The sequence below is a fragment of the Lepisosteus oculatus genome, chromosome 1 (assembly GCF_040954835.1).
Source record: "Lepisosteus oculatus isolate fLepOcu1 chromosome 1, fLepOcu1.hap2, whole genome shotgun sequence".
NCBI lineage: Eukaryota > Metazoa > Chordata > Actinopteri > Semionotiformes > Lepisosteidae > Lepisosteus > Lepisosteus oculatus.
The window spans coordinates 43707215-43720348 of NC_090696.1; the positions used below are offsets into that span (position 1 = coordinate 43707215).

At 37.8% G+C, this 13134-nt stretch overlaps 1 protein-coding gene across 2 annotated transcripts; it reads right to left on the minus strand.

Moving 5' to 3' along the window:
• Positions 1 to 1109: 1109 nt before the first annotated feature.
• zbtb49 (zinc finger and BTB domain containing 49) lies at positions 1110 to 12856 on the minus strand. Of its 2 annotated transcripts, none has more exons than XM_069190327.1 (8): positions 12750 to 12856; positions 11710 to 11933; positions 10365 to 11500; positions 6094 to 6140; positions 5532 to 5605; positions 4639 to 4721; positions 2239 to 2400; positions 1110 to 1989 (listed from the first exon to the last, which is right to left on the minus strand). In XM_069190327.1, the coding sequence occupies exons 2-8, from the start codon at positions 11859 to 11861 to the stop codon at positions 1334 to 1336; spliced, it is 2310 nt and encodes a 769-aa protein (XP_069046428.1). In that variant the 5' UTR covers positions 11862 to 11933; positions 12750 to 12856; the 3' UTR covers positions 1110 to 1333. The 2 variants fall into 2 exon arrangements, with proteins under 2 accessions (XP_069046428.1, XP_006629660.1); XM_006629597.3 differs by lacking the exon at positions 12750 to 12856 and adding an exon at positions 12102 to 12445.
• Between the last annotated feature and the right edge of the window lie 278 nt (positions 12857 to 13134).

A 13134-nucleotide genomic window follows, 5' to 3' on the forward strand; every position in this document is an offset into this window, starting at 1 on the left:
AGGCTGTATAGCTGGTCAGAGTGCTTAAAACAAACTGACAACTTTTTGTGAAAGTACATAAGCTATAACTATAGTATTACTATTCCAGAAAATGTTGCGTTTTTTTTTCCCATCAGTATAAATCTAGAGAGTAACAAAATCATTTTACTTTCAGAGTTTTGTTAATATTATTTAGATCAGGCATTTCCAGCTTTGATCTTGTAAAGACCTAATACAGCAGGTTTCATAGGTCACCATTACATCACTGATATGAAACAATTCCATTGTTATCAATTAAATAGGTGGTTTATTAATTTAGAAATTTGGGACAAATGTGTATGCACTGTACTCTTAAGGGACAAAACTTACTTAGCTGGACAGAATACACACTTAATTCTAAACAGGTCACTTATAAGAGTAGCTGGATTGAAACAATCCAAGGGTTAGTCTTTCCTTAATTTGGATTTAGCAATACTTGCCATATTGTAGTTTCTACTCTGAATGCGTTTCAGGCAATTTAACATTTCACTAACTGTTCACATTTCCTATTCTATATGTAAAGCTTTAAGGCTTCAAGCTTTAAATCTCACACTACCCTATTTCTTGTTTCTTTGTTACACATGTGTAATCCATTTTAAGTGAATGCACATGAAAACTATCGAACTATTGATTACCTGATCATGCTGACAACATTTGTTACCGCTATAACAAATAGCCCTATATCATATATATATATGGATGCTGCACCTTGGTGGTGGTGGTGGAGGGGAGTCCCCCTTACCTGTAAAGTGCTTTGAGTGGAGTGTCCAGAAAAGTGTTATATAAGTGTAAGCAATTATTATAACAACCTCAAAGACCAATACAGTAACTGGATCTTTTTCATTAGACATTTATATTAAGATGCAGTCTAATAAAGTATTTTACCATCAAGATGTTACAGTTTCACACATTAGGAGACAAAGGTTTTCTAACAAAATGAATATGCCGTTTAACATTTTTAACATTTAACAAGCAAAAAAATTTAACAAAAAGGTAAGTGCATGGATCAGCTTAAAAAAAGACATTGGCATAATATAAATATCCACAATATATAGTATTGTACAAATGTGAGAAATAAATGTAAAGAAAACTCACAAATAAAGACACTTTATTGAATTACTTTTAATATTTTCATCAAGAAAATACTTTCAATTCATCTTAACATTTTGACTATGATGAATTCTCAAGAAAGACAGGCATAGTTAAGCATTTTTATTTTCCAAAAATGGTAGAAGAAAATAAGTTGTATAGTTTATAATAACATGAGTGTATATTTAGATGTACAATGAAGACTTTTAAGAAACATTAAGATATTTCATTGCTCCAGTTCATTATCGTTCTGCAGAGTTTTCATAGCTAATCCCCAGAGAGTAACACTAGAGAAAAAAGGTCCTTCATTATTTCTGTATGAAGTGGAATTTGTACGATTCCCTAAAGGAAGACTACAGTGATTTTCAAGATTCGTTAGGGATGGACGGATCATGGATGCACTGGGTGTCTCCTCACTATTCGAACTGTTTTCCTCAGTGTAAGTAAATGAATCATGTGGTACCGGAGGCTTTGGCAGTTTAATGGAGTCTGGACACAATTTCTCTTGCTGAGCAAGTAGGTGGTGAGGCACCATGGAGCGGAGCTCTGAGAAAGAAGCTGAGGAGCTGGGAGTAAATTCAACATTAGAGGGCGGATCACTTGGGGAAGGTGGGAGCTTGTCTTGAGCGGGCATTAGGGTAGAAAATGAATCCGAATCCTGTGATTTCTGGTACACGGGGTCAAGGAATTGGCTTTCCATTGACCCAGATATCTCCTCGGCCACCTGGCTGTCTTGGCCGGTCTTGTAGTGCATGGTCCTGTGTCTCCTCAGCACAGCCGAGCGAGTGAAGCACTTGCCGCAGGTGTCGCAGGTGTAGGGCCTCTCACCTGTGTGCGTTCTGACATGTCTCCGTAAGTCTCCGGAGCCCGCAAAACTCTTCCCTGAAAAACCAGATCTGCACACTGTAATTTGTATACTGTATTGTACATTTAGTGTAGTTCTACAAAAATGGGGGAAGAGAAATACCAGTGACGGGCAATTTCTGCAGGTGAAAAGGAGAAGCCTAAGTAAATTACACAAAAAACTTTTTTCAAGACTAAACAATAGAATGAAACACCTTGTAACTGCAAACACCTTGTAACTTGTGAATTTTAATCCACTAAATGAAATCAGTGCAACACTCAACCTACCACATGTTTGGCAGGTGTAGGGTCTTTCTCCAGTGTGCCTAATTCTGTGTTTCAGAAGCTTCCTATGCATGTTAAATGACTTCCCACACTGGTCACAGGTGAAAACCTTGTCCGTGGTATGCGTCTTCTTGTGTTCCTTCAGGTTACTGAAATTACTAAATCCTGTGTATAGACAGCAAGCAGAAAGCATTTCTTTAAACCCGACACAAGTGCTATTCAGCAATTACTTGGTATCACTTTAATTCTCTTTGCTTTGTGCTTATGTATTGAATAAGTGATGGAGAACACACCCACTAACATGGCAAACAGAAATGCAATGGCTTTGTTAATTCATTCAAACAAGTATGTTGTACTAAAGATGAAATTATGTATCAGAGTGATACACATAGCATAGAAATTCATTCTGCACTTATCAGAAGCAGACAACGTCTTTATTCATGGCTTAGCTCCATTAATACAATAAGTACTGCAAGTAGAATATTTGTCTCAAATTAATGCAAACCTTGCTTCTACTTTAGTGTTTCCCAACCCTGGTCTTGGATGAACACGATTTCTCTACGATGATAGAGGACCGATACTCAGGAGTGGTCTCTTTGTAGCATAAAAATCCTAATTTAAGGGTACTGTTTCATACAACTTCTGAATATAGAAAGATGTTGACTGAACGGCTCTCAGTAGATCATTTGATGATTTGGTGAGAATGACACTATCAAACTCCTACATGTGAGGCAAACCACATAAAGGATGGCAGTTTTGAAACTGACGTTTGTACAGGGTTGATACCAATTACAGATTCTATTTGGCCATTTAAGAGATGAAATTAAATTTACAAATATGTCCTCAAAGGTAAACTGAAATTAATTAGCTGATGATTAAGACCTTGGCTGGAGCTAAAACCAGAAGACACAGCGTTACTTATCTATCCATAATTTGCACTTATCTAACTAAAATGCCATTATGTATAATTATGTTCCTGGTATTGTCTGTAGTAATAAATGTCAAGAGATTTCCAAGAAATTACATTAGGAAAGACACTGTAATTCCTTCATCTGATATTTTTGTAGAACTGCACAATTTATTGGTTTGCTTGCATTGCATCTGATTTACTACTTTCTAAAAATATAGATTTCCATATATACCGGATTCTTTTGAGCCTACACAAAAGGGGAAATAGTACAAGCTCACACATGGGTTTTTTCAGTCCAGATCAATGCCAAATTACAGAAACAGTTTTTGACAGGGATACTATGACTGTGATTGTATCCATTCTTGTACTAAACTGTAGTGCTGCCTTTGGCATTGCTGATCATACAGATTAGATCAGAGATGCATAAAGATATTACTGTGAACTGCTTTGATGATGTTTAAATATTGAACTGACAGAAAAGAGTCTGTTCAAATTGGTCATAGTTCTTACTCTACAAAGTAGTCACAAGGCTCTGTTCTTGGTCCAGTTATTTTTAACATCTATGATGCCATTAGTTCACAATCTGCACAGGAATTAGATTTTGTGTTTGTGCTGATGATGCCCAAATACTGTAGATGTTTGCATGAATCCTGACATTAATCAAGCACTGTCTGCACACTCTGCACACTGTCACACTCTTATTATTATGAAATTAAAGCAAAACTCTGCAAATTTGTTTTCCTTAGATGACTAATGATGGTGCTGGAATCAGTCCACGTTCCAAAGCCCTGGTCTGCAAATTTCACCCTAACCTTGGCGACTCTCAGCCACTTGTGCACCAGTGCTTGGGGGAACTCAGTTTCATTCTGCTAGCGACATGACCCTGCCTCAATCCTGCGATTCCTGAATTATAGGGGCCTTTACTGGCTGAACCACCCTGGAGGCCTGCCTAAATATAACTACAGTACAACTGAAATGCATTAGCACATCTCAACTATTTTAGATCCCTTGCCCTGCCTCCATATAGGTTTTAGAGTAAAATTTAAATGAATGCTGCTCACCTTTTAAGAGATGGAACGGTTTGGCTTCAGTACTTCAGTAAATTGTTAACTCTCTATATAGCTACATATTGTTCACTTACTCTGATCTCCTTTCAGTTCACAAAACAAAGCTGCAAATACTGGGAGACTGGGTTTCTGTGCTGTTGCCTCAAAACTCTAGAATAATCTCCCTACCTATTTCATATCTTGGCAAACATTTTCAAATCCTGTCTTAAAACACACTTCTATATTCATGATTAATTTATTTTAGAATTAAACATTTACATTTAGTGTGTATTTTATTTAAAAGCTCTTTGAGATGTATCGTGAAAGGTACTATACAAAATAAAGATTATTTGATTTGTCTTTCAGCAGTGAGAGAAGAAACTGCAAATGCAGTTGCTCTATCTTTTCTTGCGAAATACTGAGACGATACAGAAAAAATTAACTTACCTCGACCACACATATCACAAAGATGCGGTTTTTCTCCTGTATGAATCACAATGTGCCGCTGAACATCACCGGAGGCAGCAAAACTGTAAAGAAAAATAGAAACAATCTCATCCATGATAGTTAAACTGTAAATCGAGGGAAAGTTACTTTTTTCATGCCCAATCCTGAACAGAGAACCAAAAAAACTAACACTAATTCATAACTAAAGGCAAGTAATACATGTTATAGTACACAAAACCTATACATTTCAGAATATGCAACTTAAAGGTCCTTAAGTGTTTTTAAACAATATTCAAGGCATTATCCATTAAATGATACAAACATAACAATAAATACATTTTATGCATATTGCACAACTAAATCCTCATTTAGAGTACTGTGCACAATTCTGACAAAAGACAAACCTGCTATTAAATCAATTCAAAGAAAAAGATTGAAGAACATTCCAGGACTCAGAGGACTGTCCTACACTTCCAAGTATATAGAACTGAAGTTCTTTTAAGTTTTGAATGGAACATTTTTCTGTTCCTCTTCATTTAAATAATGCCCTTCCTAAAGAAAATATTTAAATAATTCTCCCAATTCTTCCCCCCCAATAAAGTGCTGTTTTACAATTGCTAAGTGTATCAAAAGTGTATGTGGAATAGACTTAATACAGTAGATTTATAATTAATTTATAATTAAATACCATCTTTATAATTAAATGTAATCAATTGGCTTCACTAAAAAAAGGCACTTTTAAAGAAAAATGATTTTGTATTAAAGATAGTACTTCATCAAATGCTTATGATGCTTACTATGCCTTATGTGCAATGGTCAGTATCAAGCATCAACATCTTCCCATGAATAAGCTACTTTCAGTATTGTATAATGAAAGAAACAACAGATTTTACCTTTTTCCACAGATTTCACAGATATAGGGCTTTTCACCTGAGTGTCGCCGTAAGTGAGTCTGTAGATTACCTGCCTGGTTCATTCAGATACAAAAGTGGAACAGTGATCAAACTGAACTTCATTCAGATTTACTTTATTTAAAAATTCTAAGAAATTTCACCCCACACATTTTCCAGATGGTTTAAAAAGACAGTAGCTAATCAGAAAGCAAAAGGAATATTTATGTTCCCTCCTTTTTGCAATTTTGGTCAGCTTTTTCTTCAATTGCTATCCCCTTTCTCCATCTACTGTTCACTATTTTTGTAAGAGAACATATTAAACACTGTAGTTCAGGTGGGTAGCTGCGTCAGCATGCGTAGGCTGCAAAGGAACAAGTAATAGGTTTATTCCATGCTGAAAAAAAGAAGAAAGAGAACACAACGTTTCGGCCGTGGAGCCTTCTTCTTCTCAGTTGCCCATATTAGACACTGGGCAACTGAGAAATAAATATGGCCCTTCCAAGGAAATATTGACTATATAGTGCTCTACAATCAAGGGCGTATCACACTGAAAGTAGCTTACCTGTGAAAAGTTTTTCCCACAGATGTTGCACTGAAAAGGTTTCTCACCTGTTAATAGAAACAATACATCACCTAATTTTAACATTTCACCCATGAACTCTTACAGCACAGTTTAATTGATCACAATATTAAACACTGCTGTGGTGGAAAGTTCTGAAACGCTGCACAATGTGAAGCACACAGGGAGTTTGGTGCACTGGCAAGCCTGATGGGATATCTTACTGGGAATGGCTCTACTCATAAGCACACATTCTTGCCTTACTATTCGAAACATGCATGGTTGGTTGCAGACAAACTTCATAAAAATTATGCAATTTATCACTCATAGAACACAAGTGTTTTTTTAACCCCACAACCCAGCTTTAACCTTGTAGTTTAGACAAGAGAATTCAATGATTAAAAACATCAGGTTATCACAGACATCTCTCACTAATTTGGCTACACTGAAGTTTAAGACTTCCACAGTAACAAAATATTCCAGTGCAAGCTGTAGTTTAAGGACTGGTTAATCCATCCATTAATTAGCAAACAGAGTTTCCTGGTGATGGTTACAGTAATCGGAAGCCTATACCAGAAACCTTAATTAATTAAGAATTAATCTTAATCTTGTAATGTCAGTGTGGAGTCACACATAAAATCATCTGAAACTAGGCCTTTTGATTTGTGTGCCATGCCAACTACACTATACGGTAGTTTAAAGGATTGCTTAAAGAAGTTCAGTGTTATGAAGTAGGTTTAAGTCTACATTAAAGATAAAAAACTGATCCCATCGTAGTCTTCAAAGCTTTACAAAACCCCACATAAAACACCCTGAAGCATCATGTTTAATTCCTTACATTCAAATAAAGCAAGATTAAAAGGCTGACAATATTCCACAATACAGACTTTGACAAAGCCTTGGGCAAGAAAATGTTTTGATTTTAGAGTCAAATGAAAACTCCCTCCCCTCACTCAAAATGCTTATACTGAGCTTTTGAAACAGTAGACATTTTACTATGATACACTAGTGAGTGTAACATAATATTTTCTTCATAAATGTCATGCATGGATGGGTGCTTTGAAAATCCTTGAGTCCAATACAAAAAGCATGCATTTATTTTTCCATAAGTCTATGAGATTATGATATATATAAACTTCAAAGAGCATGATTCATTTAAACAGAAAATACCTAATTTTTTTGTGAAAATGTAGCATTCTATAACTTTGTGACATGAGGTAAAAGAATATCAAATTATGCTTAGCTTTCATATGAACTAAAATAAACAACCAAACAAAAAAACTGTTCTAGCAGCTACCATAAATATTTTTATCTCTAAGTTAACTGTCAAGCAGGAACAAAATATTTTCTGTAGATAAATAAGCTTCAGAATAACTTGAATGTATCAATAGCAGGGACAAGAGCTTCTGCAGCTTATGAAGTTCATATGATAACAATCAACATGAAAGCGCACAAACTCTTGATTTACAGTGTATTGAAAAGCACTTTTACACAAAACAAATGTAGTCATTATCATTAAATATACATGTACCTGTACATGTACAGCTACTACTAACTATTATAATCATAACATTATAAGATAACATTATAAGATGGTACCATTCATTTTTAACAAATCGCACACAGTATGTCAGGGTTAACAAAACTCTTTCCGAGTCACGATCTATTAGCACAGGTGCCCCTCAGGGCTGTGTGAGCTCTCCAGTTCTGTTCACACTTTATACAAACGATTGTACAAGCAGTAGTCAAAGCAACTTCATTTTCAAATTCTCAGATGATACAGCTGTTCTTGGCTTAATGCATAGAGGTAGCAGCTCATCTGTATACATGTCGGAAATCCAAAGATTTGTGCAATGGTGTGACACCAATAGCCTTGATTTGAATGCAAAAAAACAAAAAGAAATACTTTTCAATCCCAGAACAGTTGGTGATCACTCACAGGTGGTAATCCACAACGAACTTATCACTTAGGTTTATTCATATAAGTACCTAGGTGTACACATAGACTGTAGCCTGTGCTGGACTACTCATGTTGAGAGTGTTTGCTCCAAAGTTCAGCAGCGCTTATATTTCCTGCGAAGACTAAGAGTGTTTGGGGTTTGACAGGAAGTAATGCTACTCTTCTACCATGCTGTAATCAAGAGCATTATCATGTGTGGTATTTCAGTGTGGTTTGGTCATCTATCAGTTCATTTTAAATCGCAAATTACCCGCCTCATCCAGACAGCTTTGAAGGTCATGGGAGTGAAACAGCACCATTCCCAGCAGACAATCAGCAGAAAAATCCATAATCAAGCAGGCAGGAAAAAATTCTATCAGATCCTTCCCACATCCTCAACTCTGAAGATCCACTTATTCCTTCTAGCAAATGTTTTAGGGTTCCCAAATGTAAGTCAAGCAAATACAAACATTCCTTTGCTCCACTATCCATTAAAGCTGTCAATACAAATGTCAAGAGTGCAATATGTTTTGTGATGTGTTATAAATGTTACATGTTGTTATGTGTTATACTGTACATGTGCAATAGAATGATGTGCAATGTTTTTCTTTGTTATTTTTTTGTAATAGTATAATGTGTAATGTTTTTCTTCTCTTTTTTTGCATTCTATTTAAATGTACAGTAGTGCTGGGTGTCCATAAAAAAAATTCCCTCACTGGACAATAAAATCTTATCTTATTATAAAAATCAAGATGTGATTTGCTTGGACTTTTAGTAGTCTAATTTTTGACCATTGAACAGGTCAACATAGTTCAAACTTCTTTATATTTTATAGAAATTATGTAAAAAATGCACATAATATATATGTTCCTTTGAATCACAGATCATGTCTTTTGAATATTTTATGTTTTAAATAAGTCTGTATTAAATGTTTTGTGGTACTTTTTTTCCCAGTAATGGAAAAATAAAAACACTAATGCAAGTTCATCAAGATGAGTCATTTCTCATCCCCCCCCAGAAGCCTGGCATGCTAGAGTTTCCCTGCTGACATTCCAGAAATCTTTTCATCTTCTGAAAAGCACACATCACTGAAGAAATAAACACAAAGACCAAACACCAACCTCTACCCTTCGCACTGCAGCCTTTCTGCAATCACACAAAATACACAGCACACCTTTCTATTCCTGACAAGATAAAGGGTCCCTTTTCATTTACTCTTCTACTTTGAATGTACCAGATGACATTTTCCTCAGGTCTCACCCAGTCCAAATCCTAACACATTACAATGACACTAGCACCTTGCATTTAAAGAGGACATAACCAGATTTGGGGTGGTATGGTGGGGCAGTGGTTAGCATTGCTGCCTTGCAGCACTGGAGCCCTGGGTTCAATTCCTGAGGTGCTGTCTAGGTGGAGATAGTTGTGCGCATTACATTTGTATGGGGTTCCTCCCACAGTCCAAAGACATACTGGTTGGTTAACTGGCTTCTGGGAAAATTGGCCCTGAGCTGGTGTGAGTGTGTGCATGTTTGTGATTGTGTGTGCATTGCTTTGGACTGGCGACCTGTCCGGGATCTATCCTGCCTTGTGCCTCTTGCTTGCCAGGAAAGGCTCTGACTGCCACCCAGCCCTGTACTGGATAAAGCAATTAGAAAATGGATAGATGGATAACCAGATTTGTGCCCGATAAAGTCCTGCTGTTTCCAGTCTCAATGGAATCTCAATGGAAATTCACTTCCTTCTTGTCCCTTATAATTGAGCTTTTCTGTGCAGTTCACAAACAGAAATCACAATGAAACTCAGGGGCTATCAAGTTGGCTGACCCATTCAAACAACTGTCTTGTTTAAAAAGTACACTGTAAAGAAATGAAAATTTGGTAAACTTCTAAATAAAATCAATTCTGCCTTTCACTTCTTGCTTGCTGGGACAGCCTCCGGCTTCCCTGCAACCCTGTATTGGATAAAGTGAGTAGAAAATGGATGGATGGATAAATAAGATCATAGGATCACTTCACCCTGGCAATATCTGAACAAATCAGGCGGAAAAGATATCATCAACATCAACAAGAGGGAATACAGTGTGTTCCTGGGATGTAAAACAGCCAGCGCACCTCCCCTGCGAGCACCCAGTGGAATTATACTCCAAGTGCAAAGTGTTCCCCATTGTCCTATTTGTATTTGTATAACAACAGTTCACTTCTGCATGGAGCACTGTTCTCATGACACAGTTGTCAGAAAAGGCCAACTTTAAAAGCACCTTGCCTGTCGGCATGTGCAGTTCATAAAGTTTCTGTAAAAAACAACAACAACAGAGCACCATTTGACGCCCAATTACCTGTGTGTGACCTCTTATGGAGCTCCAGATTGCTGGGATGTTTGAATGTCTTTCCGCACATCTCACAACAATATTGCTTCTGGTAGTTTTGGAGGTGGGCAGCATCTGCCGTGCCAGCTGCCGGGTTGTGCTCAGGCTCGTCCAGCTGTGCGAGCGAGGCGCTTGGAAGCTGCAAACACGGCGCGGGGGCAGCTTTACTTTCCTTTTCTGCACTGTGGCTGTCAGCGGAATGGTCGTTAGCCCCCTTGCCCCTGGGCTCAGACTGATTTGTCTCTTTCGGGGCGCTGTCAGCTATCCCGTCCGCCTGTAAAACAGACTCCTCCAAAGCCTTCTGGGATCTCAGGTAGTCGTATTTCTTAAGGTACACTGCCTTTTTTGGTCGAACCTGCCTATTAATTGGAGAGCCCTCACCTGCAGAGCTCTGACTTGCATTGTGCTCCACTGCTGGAGACATGACAAAACTAGACCCCAAGGATCCTGCTGACTCAGACACACAATGTGCCGTGTTGACAGCTGACACAGGCATATCCACTGGAGGGTTTGTGTCTGTAACACTGGAAGAAAAGTGCTCCCCTACCACAGTACTATGAGGTGGATTTACAGCCCCATTCAGAGCTGCATTTTGTTTAAAATACTGTTTGCTGTAAAAGTTTCGCAGCTTATAACCATGACTCAACTGCTTATCTGGGATCACTGAAGCACCACTCAGTGGTTCAAAGGCCGGGGTTTGCAAATGTGTCTGTGGTCTTCTGGAAAGATCAATGTCTGTAGTGGCACACGCAGGTTTCTGAGCCTCAGAGGAGCCGTGCAACTCCATCTCAGGAGACAAACTGGCCCCAAGTATGCATTCAGTATCTGTTGCCAAAACACCTGGTAATGAGAATGAGGAACTACCAGGGAGGCTTCCCGATGCTTCTATGGCTGGAGTGTATGGTTTCAGGAAATTATTGCACATATTGAGCACATTTGGTATTTGGAGACACTGAGCCATTTCTAACATTCCCTGAACATTGTCCTGGTTCAGATCAAGATGGGACGTATACATGAAATCCAGAATTTGCCCAATTCCTCCTACATCTTTAATGTCAAGATGAAAAACATCAGTTTTCTGACCGGGTGAGTTTTGAAATAAGGACCTGGAGAAAAAAACAACAACAACAACAACAAAAAATGTATTCATAAAGTTGGAATATTACTTACTGTAGCTTTTTTTAAAACCCAGGATTTAGAGTTTTTTAAACATTTCATTCCAATTTAACAATGAAATTACCAACATATGCATAATACAAAGTGCTCAGCCATATATATTCAGCATTACTGAATGTTTTAGCGCTAGTAAACTTACCTAAAATATGAACTGAAGGCAGCCAAGACATTTTTGTGGGCCTTAAAACAGACTCCCTTGACAACCAGCATGCAGTCACACAGAAAGCCCTGGATACGCTGCTCTTGGAGCTGCTGAAGTAGGTAAGAGCTGTGACTGGACAGAGACTCCATGCTCAACCTTCATTCCATAGCTCACCCGTAGAACCAGGACCATTCTCATCAGGTTTCACATACATGACTAGGCTGTTGAGCAAAAAAACAAAGTATGAGTGCACATACCCTGCAAGTTACAATTATAAGGACAACTGTAGTAGAAGGAATAACAGTTCCTCTCATTTATATACAGATTTTCATCCCATACGAAACTAAAACACTTAACATACAAAAGGGGAACTACTTCATTCACCTCACCTGGGTGACGAGACCGCCATTTAAATCTTAAGGAAACTATAAAAAAAGCAATTCTTTTAACACAGAAGCTTCTGAATGAGTTAGAGGGAGCGTGTAGCCCGAGCTACAGTGGCCAAGTACGATATGAATCGAACGACTGTGTAGTATGCACCAGGGTGCAATGTGAGGGACATTGAAAGAAAAGGCACCGTTTCATCTTAATGGAGAGCACAAAATGTGAAATATCAGAAATCAAGTACAGCTTCAAGATTTCAGCTGCAGCGAAATGGTTTTGCGTCTGTGACTCTTCATCTGAAAGTGTCACAGCAGTTTTGGTTAATTTCACCGCACGTGTTCGGCCACTAAACAACACAACACACAGCCACACTTGACCCAAGTGGCTGCTTTCTTTCTGCCTGCAGAAAAACCACGCAAGCTACGGCGCCTTTATCTCATTTCAGTATCCCCAGATATAAAAACTGAAGAGACCTGCCAAGACAAAAATAGGCCCAGCATAGAACAACAGGCAAATAAATTAGTGCTCAAATATATAAAACAGACAATAAAACACGTATATATCAGGTTCTGTAGCACACTTACAGAACCTCAGAACAGGTTACATATTAAACAAAGCACAGTTTAATTCAGTGATATGTTTTAAAAAAATACCTTCTTTCCCGTTTTGTTTGGATGATCAGTCACCACGTCCTCTTGAACCTTTACCTCACTTCCGCAACAAACTGTGATCGAAATCGCCACCTAGCGGTTAGAGATAAAATAATGATGTGGGGATAAAAAGGTGTGTTGATTTTTGTTTTTTATTTTGGTTAGATACTATTGATTTAAGGGAGTGGTCCAAAGTAAATTATGCACTTTCAAAATAGTAAAGGCACTCCCTTTAGTGGCTTTAAAACCTATCACGAATACGGATTTTTCACTGTTCTGTGCCCGAGCTAAGTCTGTTGTTACGGTTCCCTTCTGATTTTTTTAAGTTTAAACTGTTAATAACACCAAGCCCTCATTTTCTAGTATAATGAATATAAGCAATTAACAC

Excerpts from the sequence above, each read along its gene's own strand:
- zbtb49 (XM_069190327.1), bottom strand. The coding sequence starts at position 11,861 with ATGGAGTCTCTGTCCAGTCACAGCTCTTACCTACTTCAGCAGCTCCAA. Across the intron at positions 2,401-4,638 it reads TTGTGATATGTGTGGTCGAG|GATTTAGTAATTTCAGTAAC; the intron begins GTAAGTTAATTT and ends GTCTATACACAG. Across the intron at positions 1,990-2,238 it reads CTACACCTGCCAAACATGTG|GGAAGAGTTTTGCGGGCTCC; the intron begins GTAGGTTGAGTG and ends CTGGTTTTTCAG.